The 20,807-nt window shown below is 44.7% G+C and overlaps 1 protein-coding gene across 3 annotated transcripts in view; it reads left to right on the plus strand.

Annotated features, from left to right (window-relative positions):
- LOC126416416 (uncharacterized) overlaps positions 1 to 20,807 on the plus strand; it is a 245,112-nt gene that overhangs the window by 137,041 nt on the left and 87,264 nt on the right. For 2 of the 3 annotated variants that reach the window (XM_050084135.1, XM_050084137.1), the window contains exons 4-5: positions 12,109 to 12,528; positions 12,653 to 13,082. In XM_050084135.1, coding sequence (XP_049940092.1) covers positions 12,109 to 12,528; positions 12,653 to 13,082 — 850 coding nt within the window. The remainder of the gene's footprint in view (positions 1 to 12,108; positions 12,529 to 12,652; positions 13,083 to 20,807) is intronic. The other variant, XM_050084136.1, reaches the window with a different exon arrangement.

Raw genomic sequence — 20,807 nt, forward strand, 5'->3', positions numbered from 1 at the left:
CAGCTATGGGTGGCTAGGCTGCATGGAAGTGATTTCTTGGTATGGAACAGGAGGCAGCTGTCGGAATGGAGGCATCGTGGTGGGTACTGATGCAGCCATCTTGGAGTTGTAGGTCAACATCAAGGAAGGTGGCTTGTTGGGTTGAGTAGGACCAGGTGAAGCAAATGGGGGAGAAGTTGTCGAGGTTCTGGAGGAATGTGGATAGGGTGTCCTCACCCTCGATCCAGATCACAAAGATCTCGTCAAAGACCTTCTTCTCCCCATCCATACAGTAGAAAAACTTTTTCACCACCTACCCTACCTAGCCCCCCCCCTCCAATGCCCACAATCACCCACTGCTAACTTTCCAAAATTTCTTAACCTCGTATCTTGCTTCACCATCATTCCCCAAGTCCCTCGCCATACAAACTAAACTTAAATCCTCAGTAGGAACCACAATCCACCACCTAAAAATCAATCCCAACGTTATAATCCTGTCTGCTGACAGTTGTTTTGAATCACAAGGGTTACCTGGCAAGAAGACTCCACCAGCTGTCACATTCAGCCACCTACAAATCCTGCCACAGTGACCTTTGTCGAAAAATCCAGCAGGATCTCCATTGTCTCCTCAAATCCATAGGCCGAAACCAGAATATCTCCCCGAAGTCCAACCCTCTCTTCGCCTCCACCACTCCCCACACACTTTTCTTCCACATCCTTCCTAAAGTCCATAAACCCAACCACCCTCCTCCATGCAGGTCTGGGGATTTGAATAGGCCCGAGATATTCCTGCCTGTCGTATGAGGTGACTAAAAGGAGTTTCACACATTTTGGCCTTTATGTGATGGTCCCGTGTAGGGTTTGACTTCCATTCTTCAAAATTTTCCTTAAGAGCTAACTATTTGGGGTAGAGCACCGTACAAAGTGCATCATGTCCATCGTGCATTGAGATATTTAGCCCACTTTCTCGTCGTCACATTACAGTCCTGCCCATTCTCCATCTCTTGGGCAAGGACACTGTATTGGTAGTTACGACAGCTTGGCTGTGGAAGTGGAAGGGTAACCCACAACATAGACAGACAACAGTATTCACAATTACAAGCACCCAAGCTTTAATGATCTTCCAGCAATAAAGGCTCTTAACAAATCTCAATTAAGCAAGGACATAAACTTGGTTACAAACATATGTTAACCTTCAACCAGTGAATAACCACAATAAAGAATTACCAATCAATAAAACGTAGATAAAGGACTGCTTTACAAGAATGCTTAAATTAAGTAAATCATGAAAGCTAAGTTACAAATTTTATGTTAAGCTTCAACAGGTGAATAACCCCAATAAAGAATTCTCATTTAAATAAAACATAGATAGGAAAATGCCTTACCAAAATGCTTGAATTGTGTAAAATCATGAAAAGCTGAGTTACAACTTTTCTCACAAACTGCTTAGGAATTTACAGCAAATAAACAAGTTTGATCTGTTTAACCAGAAGGTAACTGCCAAGTCCAAGCGACCGAGGCCACTCAGAGCGGACGACCGCCCCAACGCTGGTCATCAACCGACATCGTCACGGCCCAGTGGCCACCGTGCCAAAAGAGACTAACGTTTCAGTACGCGACCAACAGCAACACAGGAGTAAAAGTGACTGAAAGTCAGCGTACGCCTTATGAAACATGGCACACCCTGAAGCAGGAGCAGGCACAGCTGACTAGCGGCCATACAACTGTGAGCAAACAAATCTCACGCCGCCCGTACTAACGCGGGAAATGATAGTGAGCGTCAAGACGCCACGCGCAAAGCAGCAACCGTGCCTACCCCTCGACCACAGAACCTGCCCAGTCTCCTTGTCTATGGTAATACAATTTATAGCACACAAGAAATTTAATAATGGCATTAGTTCAACGCAAGATCAGTTAACAGTTAGGTCCAGTAAAGATTTACCAACGTATTTACCTTCAAACCAACTTCCGGACCACAGGCGGAAATTAGTAAACTTGGCATAAGTTTTCACCAGACCGATAAACAAGAAATCAAATTAAACATTTGCCAAAAATACAGTCACAATACGCAAGCCCCTCAAGACCTTGCTATCTTACTCACAGTTATTATTAACAGCAAAACATACACAAATGAATGACAAGAAATTCAGCATTGAAAGCAAAAAAACAACACACCACAAATGTTAAATTAATTAATTTGCAGACAAGCCAGTCACTGAAAGCTCAGTTCCACAAGATTAGGACTAACCTCACTCGGCAGCAATACATTTGTGTGGGTGATAACTAGGTTGCCCAAACAGGACTCCAAAACCCAAAACAACAGGTCACATGTCAGCGGTCTTGTTCTCGGATACTAGGCACCACTGGGCTAAGACAATCGTGACGAAAAAAAAAATCTCTGAAATTACAGCTGCCTGCAGCAAAACAAATGAGTCAGGGTGCATGAATGTAAAACACAAACCACTGTTCCAGCTGGAGCGTAACCTTTTCAATACACATACGGACAGAACAAAACACGTGAGCATAAAGGGAGCAGCAGATGCGTACCAAGCAAACTATACTGCGCCAAAATAAGACCCACGTCATGTCCACAAACCGGAGCACTGCTCCCGGAACTGGTGTCTGCTCGCTGGACTGCCCCAACTCTCTGTCCCCCGGAAAGCGATGCTGACTGCCCCCTTGCTCAATGCTCCCTTCTCGGCCGTGCACAACAACTCTTCTCTTGTCGCCTCAGAGTGCGACCGCAATGTCCGTTCTCCCCTGCTGTCCCCCCCAGACTCCCGCACTCACACTCACTCCCTCGTTAGGACCCGCTCCGACAGGAGGGCGCTCGCACTTGCACATAGTGCCAACCTCAACCAGAGGAGTAATCGATAGCGTCTTGCGCCTGAGAGCCGCGCCACGGCTCAGACACCTTTGTGGGTGCATTTTCCACTATGCACTATGCAGTGTCGATTTCTGCTTCGATGATGACCATGGACTTCTTTGCTCCCGATATCCAGCTCTGCAGCTAGTCCATTGTGGTGGGACCGCCATGTACCCTGTTGGTTGTAGCCCCCTGACCACACAGGGATCGCTCTGCTGATGCCTGCGCCATTAACTCCCCACATTTGCCAAGGGGTAGATGCCTATCACCCTGGGGCATCGGGGCTTCTAGCAATGGCCATCCTGCCAGGTGGCCTTTGCTGCGGCTGGGTGGCGCCCGTGGGGAGGGCCCCTGGTCAGAGTGGGTGGCATCAGGGCAGATGACACATGATGAAGCGTAGTCCATCATCTCTTGCTGGTGGTGAAACACCAGCAGTCTCTAAGCGATCACAAGCACAATTCAACACACAGAAGTATGACCCCGAATCGTTCCCCTCCCTGGCCACATAGCCACACCATGGGAGGAATGTCAAGCTAAGGATGGCAACGGATCTTATTCGCCCCGGTACCTTGTATGTTCGAGAGCTACTGGGTAATCTTTCATGATGATGAACCCTCAGTTTTTTGTTGAGCGTTTAGAGGACAAGTTCAGGGAGGTGGAGGGCTTGTCCAAAATGAGATCTGGGTCAGTCTTGATCAAAACAGCATCCTCTGCCCAGTCATGGGAGTTACTCCCTTGTGACGAGCTGGGGGATGTTTCTGTAACCGTCATGCCCCATAAGAGCTTAAATATAGTCCAGGGTATCATATTTCACAGGAACCTTCTTTTGCAGTCCGACGATGAACTGCTCGTCAATTTAGAGCGGCGAGGTTTTCCTCCAACGTGTCAACCGAGGTTCAAAGGATAATTCGGTTACCACTGGTGCCTTCATCTTGGCCTTTGAGGGTGATACATTGCCCGAGAAGGCCAAGGTGATGGTCTACCGGTGTGATATAAAGCCCTATATCCCTCCATCGATGTGGTGCTTTGAGTTCTGGAAGTTCGGCCATATGTCGTCCCGTTGTACTTCCAGTGTCACATGCCGAGATTGCAGACGCCCATCACATCCCAATACTCCATGTGCCCTGTCTCCAATCTGTGTCAACTGCGGAGAACACCATACGCCTTGCTCACCTGACTGCAGGGTTCTCCAGAAAGAAAGGAAAATCAGGGAGTACAAGACCCTGGACCGACTGACCTACACTGAGGCCAAGAGAAAATTTGAATGCCTGCATCCTGAGCGTATGACATTGTCTTAGGCCGCTGCTATAACAGTTCTGGCACCATCAGCTCCACCAACTCAGGTCACCTCTCAGAGCCATCAGACTACCGCTGCCCCCTTGATTCTGGGGGACATTTCCCTCCCTGTTACTCCTGCACCATCTACTTCGGGAGCAACATCCCCCCACCCCCCAAACCATTGGGGACGTCCATTCTCACTTATAAGCCGGAGAAGCATAAGCCTTCTTCTGCTTCTTTCGCTAGGAAGTGGTCCCTTGGGTCACTCCCATCCCAGGTTTCTTCTAGTGGGAAAAACAACACCCACCAATGGCTGAAGAGCCCAAGCAGCTGGTCGTAGGGCCTCTTGCCCATCCTCAGTCCCGGAGACTGAGCCAGCGAAGTCCTGCCAGCCAGGGAAACCCAAGGAGCAGCAAGATAAATCCAAAAAGAATACCCTTAAGACCAAGGAAATTGCGGTGGCACCCCCACCACCGCTACCTACAAGCTCTGCGGCTGAGGATGGGGTGGAGAATTTGGCGTCCGCTGAGGACCTAGATCTCGCCAGACCCTCAGACACAATGGATATAGACTGCTCAGGCAATAAATCGGTGGCAACAGGAGACTCTGAGGCGTAAACTGCCGCATTGAATGTTCCATGCCGTCCCAGCCTCACAATGTCATCCTCCAGTGGGACTGCGGCAGTTTTTTTTCCACCGCCTGGCTGAGCTATGGCAACTGTTAAGCTTTACGTCTGCTATCGGCATTGCCCTCCAGGAAACCTTGTTCCCAGCAGTGCGAACCCCTGCCCTCTGCAGCTATAAGGGATATTACAGGAACCGTAGCGACTATAATAGAGTGTCGGGTGGAGTTTGCGTTTATGCCCTAAACTCAGTCTGTAGTAAACATGTGCCCCTTCAAACCCCTCTTGAAGCTGTCACTGTCAGAATAAGGACAACAAAGGAAATAACTGTCTGCCATGTATATCTTCCTCCAGCTGGTGCAGTTCCCCTGAATGTATTAGCTGCTGTGATTGACCAACTCCCTAAACCTTTCCTACTTCTGCGAGATTTTAATGCCCATAACCCCTTGTGGGGTGGTACCGTGCTTACTGGCCGAGGCAGAGATGCCAAAACTTTACTGTCGCAATTCGGCCTCTGCCTCTTAAATACTAGGGCCGCCACACATTTTGGTGTGGCTCATGGTAGTTACTCAGCCATTGATTTATCAATATGCAGCCCAGGACTTCTCCCATCTATCCACTGGAGAGCACATGACGACCTGTGTGGTAGTGACCACTTCCCCTTCTTCCTGTCACTGCCCCACCATCATGCACACAGACGCCTGCCCAGATGGGCTTTGAACAAGGCGGACTGGGGAACTTTCACCTCTGCTGTCACCGCTGAATCTCTCCCACATGGTAACATCGATGTGATGGTTGAGCAGGTGACTAGCACAATTGTTTCTGCAGCAGAAAAGGCGATCCTTCACTATTTAGGGTGCCTGAGGCAGTCCCTTGATGTCGCCAGAAGTCACTGAAGCAATTAAGGATCGTCGGCGAGCTCTACAGCAGCATAAGCGCCACACTACCCTGCAGCACCTCATAGCCTTTAAACGGCTCCGTGCCCATTTTCGCTACCTTATCAAACAATGGAAGGAGGAGTGTTGGGTGAGATACGTGTCCACCATTGGGTGCCACACATCACCTTCCCAAGTCTGGGCAAAGGTCAAACATGTTTTCGGGTACCAGGCCCCAATAGCTGCCCCCGGTGTTATGAGTTATGTGCCAAAGCAATCACGATTGCCGAGCACTTTGTTGGAGCCTCTATGTTGGAGGGGAACATCCTCTCATTCCCTGCACGTTGCAGTGAATCCTATAACGCCCCATTTACAGAGTGGCAGCTTCTCAGTGCCCTTGCACATCACCCCGACATAGCTCCCGGACCTGATCGCATCCACAGCCAGATGATTAAACATCTCTCATCTGACTACAAGCAACATCTTCTCGTAATCTTCAACCAGCTCTGGTGCGATGGCGTTTTTTGATCGCAATGGCGGGAGAGCACCATCATTCCGGTGCTCAAACCCGGCAAAAACCTCTTTGATGTGGATAGCTATCAGCCCAACAGCCTCACCAATGTTCTTTGTAAGCTGCTGGAACGTATGGTATGTCAGCGATTGGGTTGGGTTCTGGAGTCATGTGGCCTACTGGCTCCATGTCAGGGTGGTTTCCGCCAAGGTCGCTCTACCACTGATAATCTTGTGTCTCTAGAGTCTGCCATCCGAACAGCCTTTTTCAGACGGCAACAACTGATTGCTGTCTTTTTTGACTTACGTAAAGCATACTAAATGACTTGGTGGCGTCATACCCTTGCCACATTGTATGAGTGAGGTCTCCGGGGACCACTCCTGATTTTTATCCGAAACTTCCTGTCGCTCCGTACTTTCCCTGTCCAAGTTGGTGACTCCCATAGTTCCATCCATATCCAGGAGAACGGGGTCCCGCAGGGCTCTGTATTGTGTGTGTCTCTATTTTTAGTGGCCATTAACGGTCTAGCAGCAGCGGTCAGGCCCTCTGTTTCACCACAACTTCTGCATTTCGTACTGCTGCTCCAGTACTGTTGTTGCTGAGCGGCGCCTTCAGGGAGCCATCCACAAGGCGCAGTCATGGGCTCTAGCCTGCGGCTTCCAGTTTTATCCCCAAAGTCGTGTGCCGTGCACTTCTGTCGGTGTTGAACCATTCATCCAGACCCCGCACTTTACCTGAATGACGATCCACTCACTGTAGTGGTGACCTAACAGTTCCTAGGACTGGTCTTCAATGCTCGATTGACTTGGTTCCCTTATCTTTGTCAGCTTAAGCAGAAGTGCTGGCAGCACTTCAATGCCCTCCGTTGCCTGAGCAGCACCAATTGGGGTACAGATCGCTCTACACTGCTGCATCTCTATAGAGCCCTTGTCCAATCCCGAATTGACTATGAGAGTGTGGTTTATGGTTTGGCACCGCCTTCAGCATTGCATTTACTTGACCCTGTGCCCCACTGTGGGGTTTAACTGGCGACAGGAGCTTTTAGGACAAGTCCGGTGACCAGCATACTGGTGGAGGCTGGTGTCCCTCCCCTGCAGATCAGACGTATGCAACTGCTCGTCAGTTACGTAGCACACATTCATAGTTCTCCTGAGCATCTGAATTACCATCTCTTTTTCCCGCCCGCGGCAGTCTATCTCCTGCATCGGCAGCCCAGATCGGGGCTAACAATTACGGTTCGCGTGCGGTCCCTTCTCTCCGAACTAGAGTCCTACCCTTTACCACCTCTACTTATGATCTGTTCACGTATTCCTCCATGGTGTACGTCTCAGCCACAGCTTCGTCTGGACCTTTTGCATGGCCCTAAGGACTCCATTAACCCCACGGCTCTCCGCTGTCACATCCTCTCAATTCTTGACATGTTCTCGGGCTCTGAAGCGGTTTGCACCGACGGCTCAATGGCTGATGGTTACGTAGGCTTCGCATATGTTCATGGAGGGCATATTGAACAGTACTTCTTGCGAGTTGGCTGCAGTGTTTCACTGCAGAGCTGGCAGCCATATCTCATGCTCCTCAGTACATCCGCTCATGCTCTGGCGAGTCATTTCTCCTGTGTACTGACTCATTGAGCAGCCTACAAGCTATCAACCAGTGCTACCCTTGCCACCCTCTGGTAGCATCAATTCAGGAGTCCATATATGCCCTGGAACAGTCCCGCCGTTCCGTGGTGTTTGCGTGGACCTTAGGACACATCGGAATCCCCAGCAACGAACTTGCTGACAGGCTGGCCAAACAGGCGATGCAGAAGCTTCTGGAGATAGGCATCTCTGAAGCTGATCTGTGTTCTGTCTTACACCGCAGGGTTTTCCAGCTTTGGGAGACGGAATGGCATAACAAACTGCGTGTCATTAAGGAGACTATGAATGTGTGGAAGTCTTTCATGCAGGCCTCTCGCAGGTAATCAGTTGTCCTCTGCCGGCTCCAAATTGGCCATACATGGCTAACGCATGGTTACCTACTCCGTCGCGAGGACCCACTTCAGTGTCGCTGTGGCTCCCAAATGACAGTTGTCCACCTCTTGCTGGACTGCCCACTTTTAGCCGCCCTGCGGCAGACTTCTAACTTTCCCAGCACCCTGCCTTTGGTGTTGGGCGGCAATGCCTCCACAGCAGCTTTAGTTTTACGTTTTCTCCGTGAGAGTGGGTTTTATACTTCTATGTAGGTTTTAGTGCATGCCCTTTGTCCCTCTGTGTCCTCCACCCTAGTGCTTTTAGGGTGGAGGTTTTAATGTGTTGCAGAGTGGCTGGCTTTCCCTTTTTTTATTCTCGTGGTTGGCCAACCACTGTAATCAGCTTTCACGTTTTACTCTCTTCTGTTTCTAGCGTCTCTTTGTTTTCTTGTCCTCTTTTGTTTCATTTAGTATTTGTTGCCTTCCCTTCGTTCTTGTGGCTTTTCCTTTCTTTCTGTGGGAACAAGGGACCGATGACCTCGTAGTTTGGTCCCTTCTCCCGCCTTTAAACCAACCAACCCAACCACTCAGGAACCCCATTGGGGCTAGTTACTGTGCCCCAATGAGAGAATCTCCACTCTCGTTGACCAACATCTTCAACCTATTGCCCACAGTCTATCCTCCAATATAAAAGATAGGAACCATTTCCTCCACCAACTCTCTACAGTCCCTGTTCCTTTATCACATGGTTCCCTGCTTGTCACCATTGATGCCATCTCCCTTTATACTAACATCCCTAATGTCCATGGCCTTACCGGTGTTGAACACTACCTTTCCTAATGCTCAATGTATTCCAAACCAACAACCTCCTTCCTAGTCACCTTGAACAACTATATCCGCACCCACAATTAGTTCATCTTTGAATGCATCTGTGGTAGGGCAATGGGTACTCACATGTCACTATCCTATGTCAACCTATTAATGGGCCATCTAGTGGAATCCTTCCTAAACACCCAAAATCGCAAACCCTTCACCTGGTTTTGATTCATTAATGGAATATTCATGGTGTGGATCTAGGGTAAGAACTCCCTATCCACATTCCTCCACAACCTCAACACCTTCTCCCACATTTGCTGCACCTGGTCCTACTCAACCCAACAAGCCACCTTTCTCGATGTTGACCCACACCTTAAAGATGGCTTCATCAGTACCCCAGTCCATAAAAAACATACCAATCATGAGCAATACCGCCTCTTTGACAGATACCACCCATTACATGTCAAGAAATCCCTTTCATACAGCCTAGCCACCCGTGGCCATCCCATACACAGTGACAAACCGTCTCTCTTGAAATATACTGGTGGTCTCACTGAGGCCTTCTCAGACTGTAATTACCCTCCCAGCCCTGTACATAAACAGATCTCCCATGCCTTGCCTCTCCAGTCACCCACCACCTCCCAAACTCCTACTGTCCAGCCACAGAGACGCAGTCCCTCATGACTCAGTACTACTCAGGACTGGAGCAACTGAAACATTCTCTCCGTCACGGTTCTGACTACCTCTCGTTGTGCCATGAAATAAGGAATGTCGTACACACTATCCTTCTCACCCCTCCCACAATGGTATTGCACCACCCACCAAATTTGCACAATATCCTCGTCCATCCCTACACAACAAGTGCTCTCAACCCCTTGCCTCATGTCTCATATCCCTTTAACAGACCTAGATGCAATACCAGTCCAATACATACTACCACCAGTACCTACTCCAGTTCGAACATATAATCAAGTTTCTTGTGAAAGAAGGCACACAATTGATTGTGTGTACCCAATTACATCCCAGAATTGTAACAAGGAAACAAGCCTGAGATGAACCTGGGCTGAGTGATGCCAGAATGCGCGTGTCTGTTGGAATGGTGCTTGCAACCCTGTTTTGGGTCTCTGGAAGTGTTTTTCTACTGGACTTCCAGCATTAATGCAGAACAATGAATGTAGCTTTTGGTTCAGGCAAAAGTCACATACTGCAAAAAATGACACTGACAACAGAACCGAAATATGTTTCTTCTGCACAACAATGCGAGGTCACAGTCTGTGACTGTACCAAGGGAAAAACTGGGGAAATGTATAGAGCAACTCTAGAACATCCTCTTTACAGTCCAAGTTCATCACCCTGTGACTACCAAATGCTTGGACTGCTGAAAGAAGGAACTCAGATGATTTGCTGCCAAAGAAGTGATAGAGGAGTTCATGTGCCTATGGCTGCGCACACATCCCTCTTCTTTCGTCAAGGATGGCATCAAAAAGTTACAAAGCAAAGTGAGGAGATACTCTAGAACAATGAAGTGGTTGTATTTTTGTTTTGTTGATTCAGTGACGTTTACAAAATACAATTCAGATTCATTTGCTCTCCCATTATATAATTACAATAATAATAATAATAAACACTGGAAACTCCAGGTTGGAATAACAATATTATAGGGAAGAGAACAGATTGTTACTCACCGTAAAGATGACTCACTGAGTTGCAGACAGGCACAACTAAAAGACTTGCACATGCAGCTACTGGCCAAAGCTTTCCTCAGCAAAGAAAATATACACACATTTACCCAAGCAAGCACACTTCATGCACACTCAGCCAACACACAACTGGCACCTCTGATCAGAAAACAAAATCTGTCTAATTCCTTATATTGTTAAATAACAACAGCAGTAGTAATAATCATAAAGGGCTGGCTACTGCGTACTTTCAAGGGGCTCCACTTCCTGTTGACCATACCGAAGCTCACAAAAATAGATAAGAGAATTTCCAACTTTCAGAACTATAGTTTCCTTTTTTAGGAGAGTAGAGGAAGTGATGAGGAGATGTTGAACAAGAGAAATTTATCATTCAGAACAAAGGAACACACACCATGAATCAGACTGCTACAGTGAAGAATAATAGTCTTAATAATGATCATGTTGTCATTCTAATGTAGTGTAATGTGAATTCACATTCATCTTATTACACCATTTTTACAATTTATTCAAGTTGTTATATTCTTTCATCTGAGGATCATGTATCAGTTTCATTTTACATCATCGTTTTGAGAATTTATTCTCATTTTCAAAAGAGTGATTGTACTCTTAGTTATTTTTATTAAATATGATCTTTAGAAGGTTATAGTATGACTTTTACACAGTAGTTATATAAATGGTACTTTTTTTCCAACTCATGACAGATGTTTATTGTACTATGAAATCACAGCCACTTAATGGCATCATAATCATTCTGTACAACCAAAGATGTTACAGATGCTGATTTATCAACAATGTAGGAAAAGACAGATTGCTACTTACTATACAGAAGACACATTAAGTTGCTGACAGACACAATTAAGACACTTAAATAATGCTTTCAGGAAAAGAGAAAAACAGACAAGCAAGCACACCTGTAGCTGATGAAGGCTGTGTCCGAAAGCTTTATGTAAGTGTCTTTTAATTCTGCCTCCCTGCAACTTAACATGTCTTCTTTACAGTATGTAGCATTTGTTTACACAAATATGTTCACATGTGTGAGTTTCTGCTTCTCCTGTGTCACACATATGAACATCACCAAATTTAGTCATAGCCATGCATTATGTGCCCTATGTAATGTACAAGTACATAGTTTGTTCTCGTGGTTATCTCCTAAAAACACACAAGCAGCTGCAACAAAGATACCTGGAAACACTGACAAAAACTGGACAACATAAAACTATACAGGATAATTTTATCAATTGGTCTTATCAAAATGGGAGCTTCCAAAGTTATATTGCCTGGTTTACGTACTAATGACACTGTGTGAACATTCCATCTGAAGTAATGTTTATTTTTCATGTGTGTGAAAATTATCAGAATAGATGCTAGTAATTCCTTTACCTAAAGCAGAGAGACTTACAAAAAATTTTGTTGAACTTTTATTGAAGTTCTTAAGTTTGATGAGTGCCATCATAATTTAATTATAAATAAGCTATGAACTGCAGACTGACTTCACTTAACCTTTATGTTACAGAGCAGAAAGAGTACCATTGATGTCAACTGCTGTAAATGTTCAGAGAGCTCCACCAAATAATATAGTACCTCATCGGCCCATGAGTACTGGACCTAAGAAAGTACAACATGCAAGGGTAACAGAACACACACCAAAATATTTAGTACAACTTGATGGTGACACAAGTGATAGCTTCATCTCAGCTTCAGGTTCTGATGAGGAATTACTGGTTGCCTATTATGAATTTCAGCCTACTACATCTTCCAGATATAGTGGAAAGTCATATACCGTGGACAGTGCAGCAGATTTTGGTAAGGTGCCAAAGGATTCTTATTCAGATTTCAGGGCCACAGAACAGATACGAGGAAGAAAGAAATCGCCACAGTTTCTAGAACTTCCTGAGGTGATAGATGACGATGACGATTGTGGCGGCGGCAGCAGGTAGGTAGCTAAAAATAATATTAAACTTCATTTCGGTACACGAGTTTTTGATTTTTGAAAATGAATATAAGGTAAAAAAATTATCTGTTTTTGTCCTCCTTCAAAATGTGACATCCATTCCCAGGGAGACACCAGATAGCCAGGATAAAGGATCAGATCAGTACTTCATGTCCAGTGATCAGTTGTCATCTTCTCAAAATCCTACATCATCTTTGGGTACTGACAGCAAGGGACCAGTACGAGATCAACAGGCTCCACCTGAAGTTGTGAATAGCGAGACCAATGACCCGAAATCAGATATGTCGAAGATATCTAGCACTGAACAGAAATCTGTGCTTCAACCTATGATTAGTGAACAGTTGACAAGTTCTGAGACTGCTTCACACTACTCTCGACCCAGAACAGTTCCTGTGTGGCAATCAAAAGAATCACGGAGGAGCGTGCTATCTTACCCGTCCAGCCGCCAGGTGCACTTTTATGACCACAGCTCTCGGTATCAGCAGCAGTGCTTCCATCCAAAGGACGTTGTTCAGAAAATTGACGAACCATTTCAGGTTAGAATAATTAATTAAATTTGGGATTTTTGTTATCTCTTTAAGTTTCATAGCCATGCATTATGTACCCTATGTAATGTACGAGTACATAGTTTGTCAGTAGCTGAGATATGTGATGGTAGTGACCAACTATATCTTGGAACAAAAATATTATCCTCATTACAGATTCATTTATCCTAGGGAGTGTTTAGCACAACATGGAAGAGTGCTTCATGAACTCTGTTCACTGAATAAATATGTAACATGAAGGTAATAGTGTGATTATTATTGTATTTGGGAAAAATGGCCATATGTGTGAGTTTTCAGGAATATAACAGTTTATTTTACCTGATCCTATACAAAATATCTGAATCGTGGAACAAGACCAGATCCTGATTTATCATCCAGTTTATTTATTCATGCACGTACCCTTGTATGTGACATAATTAACATAATGTCTAAGAAGGTTCTTGTTGGAAAAACCGTGAAAATGTTGATACAGTCTAATGCTAATTATTCTTTCATTTATACTCTCAAAATTATGTTCAGCCAATCCGTGTGACCATGAACATTTACTCGTATTACACAGTCATTTTCAGATACACATTCCAAATGGAGATCACCTTCGCACCTCATCATTCTGCATATATTTCACAATAATGTTTGTACACCCATAACTGTATAACTTCTTCATTGATGACTCTCAATGTCATCTACTCTGAGATTTTCCTGATGCTGCCCACACATTGCTGCAAGCTGTGTCCTATACTTGCTGTGATGTAAAGGTGTCTGCAGGTGAACTCTGACCACCACATGCCACCAGGGGAATACCTCAAAGAAGTGCTAAAACATGAAACAAATGTTTCATCTACATTTGTATGGATACTCTGCAAATCATGCTTAAGTGCACAGCAGAGGGTTTATCAATCCACCTTCGCAATAATTCTATATTATTCCAGTCTGGAACAGCACATGGAAAAAACAAACACCTGTATCTTTCCATGTGGGCTCTTGATTTCCCTTTATGATGATGATTGTTACTCCCTATTTAGGTTGCTGTCAACAAAATATTTTCGCATTCAGAGGAGAAAGTTGGTGTTGCAGATTTCCTGAGAAGATTCCACTGCAATGAAAAACGCCTTTGTTTTAATGGTGTTTATTCAAAATCCTGTGTCATGTCAGTGGCACACTCTCCCGTATTTCTCAATAATACAAAACATGCTGCTCTTCTCTGAACTTTCTCGATGTACTCTGTTAACTCTATCTGGTAAGGATCCCAGACTGCACAGCAGTACTCCAAAAGAGGACAGACAAGCATAGCATAGCTCTTTGGTAGATGTGTCACATTCTCTGACTGTTCTGCCAATAAAACACAGTCTTCGGTTTGCCTTCCTGAGAGCATTTTCTTTTTGTTCTTTACAGGTTAAGTTGTTTGTTATTGTAACTCTTAGGTATTTAGTTGAATTAACAGCCTTCAGATTTGGCTGATTTATTGTGTAACCAAAATTTAATGGATTCCTTTTAGTACTCATGTGGAGGAGTGCTTTTTGTTATGTAGGGTCAATAGCCAATTTTCAGACCACACAAATATCGTTTCTAAATTGTTTTGCAATTTGTCTTGATCCTCCTATGATATTACTATATGATAAATGACAGCATCATCTTCAAAGGACCTAAGATGGCTGCTCAGATTTATTGTCTCCGAAATCATTTATAAAGGTAAGGAGCAGCAGAGGCCCTATAACACTACCTTGAGGAATGCCAGAAATCACTTCTGTTTTACTCAAAACCTTTCCATCAATTACTATGAATCATGACCTCTGACAGAAAATCACAAATGCAGTCACATAACTGAGATGATATTGCCCTCATATAAAATGTTCTACATATTACAATAGTGATTCATTGATTTTTTGAATCTCATAAACATTATAATGTAAGAGCTGATCAAAAAATTTTCATTTGCTGCAGTGTATATGCAGCATAATGCAACTCCAATGCAGGTCTACACTGAGGTAACAGAAGTCGTGGGATAGGATATGTGCATATACAGATGGCAGTAGTATTGCATACATGAGGTATAAAAGGACAGCACTGCCATTTGTACTCAGGTGATTCATTTGAAAAGATTTCCAATGTGATTATGATTGCATGTCAGGAATTTCAAGATTCACAGTGTCAAGAGAGTACCAAGAATACCAAATTTCAGGTATTACCTCTCATCACGGACAATGCAGTTTCGATGACCTTCACTTGACAACTGAGAGCAGTGCCATTTGCATAGAGTTGTCAGTGCTAACAGACAAATAATACTGCGTGAAATAACTTCCGAAATCAATGTGGGACATACGACAAACATATCCATTAGGTCAGCAACAAAATTTGGCATTAAGGGCCTATGGCAGCAGACAACCACCTCGGGTGCCTTTGTTAATAGCACATCACCTGCAGCACATCTCCTTGGATGGTGACCATATCTGTTGGACTCTAGGTGACTGGAAAACAATGGCCTGGTCAGATATGTCCCGATTTCTGTTGGTAAGAGCTGATGGTAGGGTCTCATTGTGGTACAGACCCCATGAAGCCATAGACCCAAGTTGTCAACAAGGCACTGTGCAAGCTGGTGGTAGCTCCATTATGGTGTGGGCCATGTTTACTTGGAATGAACTAGATCCTCTGGTTCAACTGAACTGATCTTTGACTGGAAATGGCTATGTTGATCTAACTGGAGACCGTGTGCAGCCATTCATGGACTTCATGTTCTGGATGACAATTCACCATGTCACTGGGCCATGATTGTTCATGATTGGCTTGAAGAACATTCTGGAAAATTCAAGCAAATGATTTGGCCACCCACGTCACGTGACATGAATTCCATCGAACGTTTATGGGACGTAATCAACAGGTCAGTTCATGCACAAAATAATGCACTGGCAAGTTTTGCAACTATGGATGGGTATAGAGGTAGCATGGCTCAGTTTTTCTGCAGGGGACTTTCAACAAATTGTTGGGTTAAAGGGGGTCCGATACAATGTTGGGAAATATCCCATGACTTTTGTCAGCTCTGTGTATAAACACTGACACATAGGCAAGTTGTTAGTGTGGCATTCGTATCTTTCCGAGGTGCGTGTGGTAAATGCAGAAGTGTGAACTTTGGCAATGCTGTTACCAGAAGCATCCAAACAGGATCAGTGTGCTGTTGTTCCTTTCTTGGCTGCTGAAGGAGGAACAGCAGTTGACATCCTTTGGACAGTGAAGACTCTGCACGGGGCCGCACATCTGTCGAAAGCCACCATTGTGGAATGCTGCTGCTTGATGATAATGCACGTCTCCATATTGCAAATGTCGTAATGCAGAATTTGTGCTTACTCAAGTGGGAGACACTGGAGCCCCTGCCCTGAACTCTCCCTGTACGATCATTTTCTTTTGGCAAAGGGTTGACAGTTCGTGTCGGACAGGGATGTGCAGCTGGTAGTTACGGACTTCTTGACGCAGCAGGACACTGTGTTTTACCAAATGGATTTCTTTGGCCTGGTGCCTCTGTGGGATAAGTGTGTCAGAGATCACAGCAATTTTACCTGATTCGTATACTGATTCTGGTCTGTATGGGAAACTTTTTGATCACCCCTTACAAAATTTTCACCAATGTGTTTCATTACTTGTATATGAGGTCAAGGCTACAAAAACTTTGCACTTTCAATGTTTTTAGCGGTAGTCCATAATTTAATTCCATAAAAATTCTGTGATCTCACATATCAAAGAACAATTCAGTTGAAAAAACTCATAATTTGTGACAGAGTTGCAGGCAAATACTTACCTTTAGTAGATGAAATGGTAGTACTGCAGTAGGCTCATATAAAATTGAAAGTCATGCATTCATCAGAGAGAGAGAAAGAAGATTAAAAAGGAAAGCCAGACACCAGAATAAGAGGAATTCCCTCCTCTAGTGAGGACAAAGGTTGATAAAGATTAAGTTGGGGATGTCAGAGAGAGTAGGTCACAGATCTTGGGGAAAAGGAGGTACTGAACTGTGTTGCAGGAGCACACAGGAAATTGATAAAATCTCATCTGCCATCACATTATTAAATAAATCTGGAAAGCCCTGATATGGACTTAAATTTCAGCAACTGCCCTTCAACCCGCATAATTCAAACTGGAGATAGAAAGATTGGTTCTGAATGGGTCAACATTTCCAAATTGCACCAGTTTTTGTATAAGTTTCTCTTTTAGCCTCACAATAAGAAAGTGTAGGGTTGATGAGTGACATAAACTAGCCTGTGAAGTGCTACAGTGGGACATTGCAGTTGGGACAGTACATAGTAATCCTGTGGTTCATGAAGAAGACTTGACCTTCATTGCAGTGTGCCAAAGTATTTCAGTCTCTGTTGCTCACTTCATTTGTGTCGTGTGTCTGCGACCTTCAAAGAAACTGCTCATATGAGGGCAAGCTGAACAATAATGACTCTGAATTTTTTGTTCTGTTCTCTATATTGGTTGAAGTATTACAAGTCATGCATATTACTCGGTCAATTTTCCCATTTCACTGACCCAAGTTTCAAGCCTGTGCTGTTAGAGGACTCTGAATTGTATGCTGTTAGAGGACTCTGAATTGTAACGTGTAACAAACCACTGTGTAATATAACGATGTTGGTGTATGAGAAATAGTATTCTGTAATAGAGCTTCTAACCATAGAAAACATGCCTCAAATTGAAATCCACAAAAGAATGAAAGCTTTGTATGCTGATGATTGTATCAGTAATGTTTGACTTCAGGTTGTCCATATTTGTAATGAAGGAAATGGTGGTGATAAACTCAATGTGTATGGCAGAGCTCATAGTGGATGCCTTCCTATGGCAACTGACGAGACTCGTTGCAATCTTTTAATCAATTCATTAGAGAAAATTGTTGGACACGACAGATAAGTCTCTCAGGTAAGTGTGGAATAGAACAGGAGAATTTACAGGCCATCAATTTAGAAGTGCGATACAGTAAACTATGTGCACGGTGAGGGCCTCGAGTGACCACTCTTGACACAAAACAGAGGAATTGTACACATGTCAGCAACTTCCCTTACACTTCGAGCATGTGGATCGCTGTGGTGCATCCTCCATAAAACTCCGGCAGCAGCCATCCACAAGCCACTGCATTTAAACTCCTGCAACTCTTTACTACGAGCAGCTGACCTTCAGAACACAACAAGAAGACAGCTGGTGAGCTGTCAGAGGGTGATACTAGTAGCCACACCTAGCCAGCAATTGATGTGCACACCTGCCAGTGGCACACGCGGATTGGACTACGTTATGCATCCACCGACAAGAGAACCGGTCAATAAGAAAATCATCTCATGGTCAGCATTTGAGAATGCACTTTGGCTGCAACCGGCAGTTCATCAACCTGCTGAAGACTGATGTACATCTCCGAAGTCGCTGCCATGCTTGTGCCCTGTCTGTCACTCACTGCCAGCTCTTTCTGTCTTCCACGTTTCTCGGATGGGTCCTTCTCAGCCTGATCGTTTTAGCATTGGAGAATTTTTCAGTAATGATTCATATCATGTGCTAGACATGGGCTTTACCTCAGAAACGTGCCAGGGGTAGTGACTTCGCCCTGTTTTTTCTCGGGTGGTGATTGAATTTCCTGCTAGAAACTGACACTCTTTGGTCTTTGGATCTGGACACTTCAGGTAGAAGTTGACCATTTTTTGAATATTCAGAATAATTTTGTTTCATTTTTCAATTCGGGCATCAAATCAGTTTTGTTCAAAGTCCTTTCAAATTGTGTGAATAAATTTTTGGGAGATTTTTCATTGGTAATGAGGTAAAAGACTGATACATGCATCTCATTTCAGGAAGCATGTGTTTGGTGTCCTGTTTTCCATGCCAAATGGAGCAGAAAACCAGGACATCCCACGCACAGTTCTCATCCTGCTCCAGCAGATGTAGCAAACTAACAAGATGCTGGTTGCATGGCTGGAAGCCATTACCCAGTCCGCTCCTCTTGTCTTAGGCCAGTTGAAGCAGATTGTCTTGCCATTGTGCAGTACATGCCAGTTGCCCCTGCCCTTCCTGCCCTATGACCAGAATGTGCAGCTCTGGTACTGCTACATCACCCAGCTCAAACAACATTTCTGCATGTACGAGGTGACAAATGCCACATCTTTCTATAAGCTAATGTTTCAAATCATTGAGGAGCTTCCTCCTGAAGTCCCGGGCCCGCCCATACTTCACATCAAAGGCTACCCTTACTGAGTACTTACGCATCCAGATCCACGTTGCTGCAGCCTGTCATAAGATTTTTTGTTGCCAGAAGCTAGCTGTAGAAACCTATTGTGAACAGATTGCTCGTCTTTGAGGCCTATTGTGGGAGTGTAGGTTTTCTCGTAACGATCAGTGTTGCCAGTTGTGTGCCTCCTTTCTGGTAATTGAAAAGGTGTTCGCACTCAGCAAGACCCTCCATTGTGACCTCCTCAAACTCTAGGCCCCTTTACTGGACTCGTGCCTCCCTGTCACCAGTGCCTACGAATAATCTCTCTGCTCCTCATCAGCCTTGTGAGACCCAGTTTTGGTGTTTGCTTCTCGGTCTTCATTGACCAGCTCCTCAGCCCAACATCACTTTTGCAAACAGGATAAGGAGCTCCCTATTGGCTGTCATCAGCATTCCCTCCCTCCTGCTCACAGTGCTTTCCTCATTACCCCCTCCAGCACTGTAGCTTCTGTCATGCAAAGTCTGCAGCATGTGCCAAAATGGGACATAAGTCTGAAGTGTGTTGCTCTTCCACGTTTATCACAGTGGACTATACACAGACTGATGAGCATGAAGAGGATGGGGCTGGATGTGCAGCTCGATGAGTTTCCGGTCACCTACCAGACTGACACAGATTCGGCAGTCATAATTATTCACTGGGGTAGACACTCCCTCCATCATTTCTCCTGGTCTCTAAAATTTTAGCAACGATGTGTTTTTCATCGTTGGGATCTTCCACGGATGTGTACGGTATGGGGCTACCTCCATCAGGGCTCAGAATGTCGCGGTTGCCACCCCGGGTGCACAGAACCTGCTTGTCTTGGACCTTTGTCGCACTCTGGGATTTGCAATTTGTGATGCGACACCAGCGGATCATGTGGTGAGTCGGCCATCCCTTCCCAGTAGTTTCCTCGATAAATTCCCCATGTTCTCGGCCACTGTTATGGGACGCAACAACTTTGAAGCTTATGTCACTGAACTGCCTCATGCAATTCGTAGGTTCTGCAAGACCTGGACTATGCCTTTTGCCCTCTGGAACAGGCACTGTGAGGAACTCCAACACCTCTAAGATGACATTGCGCTCTAACCTGTTCCGAACATTATATTAGACTATTATCTGATATTCTGTAACTGTGTGTGTGCGCGCCAAAGTTCAGTCTTCAAGCTTTACTCAGAGAACCATCACTGATGGTGCCTGTGTTGTTAACTGTAGTAATAATATCAACAATACACATCCTTATAAACAAAGTTAATGAAACTTAATAAATAGTGGTGATGAAGAAGATAAAGTAATGCTCTTTGTGAAATCACCTGAGCTGAAGCACTGTAAATTTAATCATAGATACCAGTTCTAAATGTAGTGTTAAAAGATTTACAAATTATTTAGATTATTCTCATGCACATTTTCCATTTTGCAATCATAATAAAACAGAGAATATGAAACAAAAATAAATATAAGCAAAAACTGAGGGGAGAAAATAAGATTGAAAGGGTTGGATCCAGAG

The sequence above is a fragment of the Schistocerca serialis genome, chromosome 8 (genome assembly GCF_023864345.2).
Source record: "Schistocerca serialis cubense isolate TAMUIC-IGC-003099 chromosome 8, iqSchSeri2.2, whole genome shotgun sequence".
NCBI classification, from domain to species: domain Eukaryota; kingdom Metazoa; phylum Arthropoda; class Insecta; order Orthoptera; family Acrididae; genus Schistocerca; species Schistocerca serialis.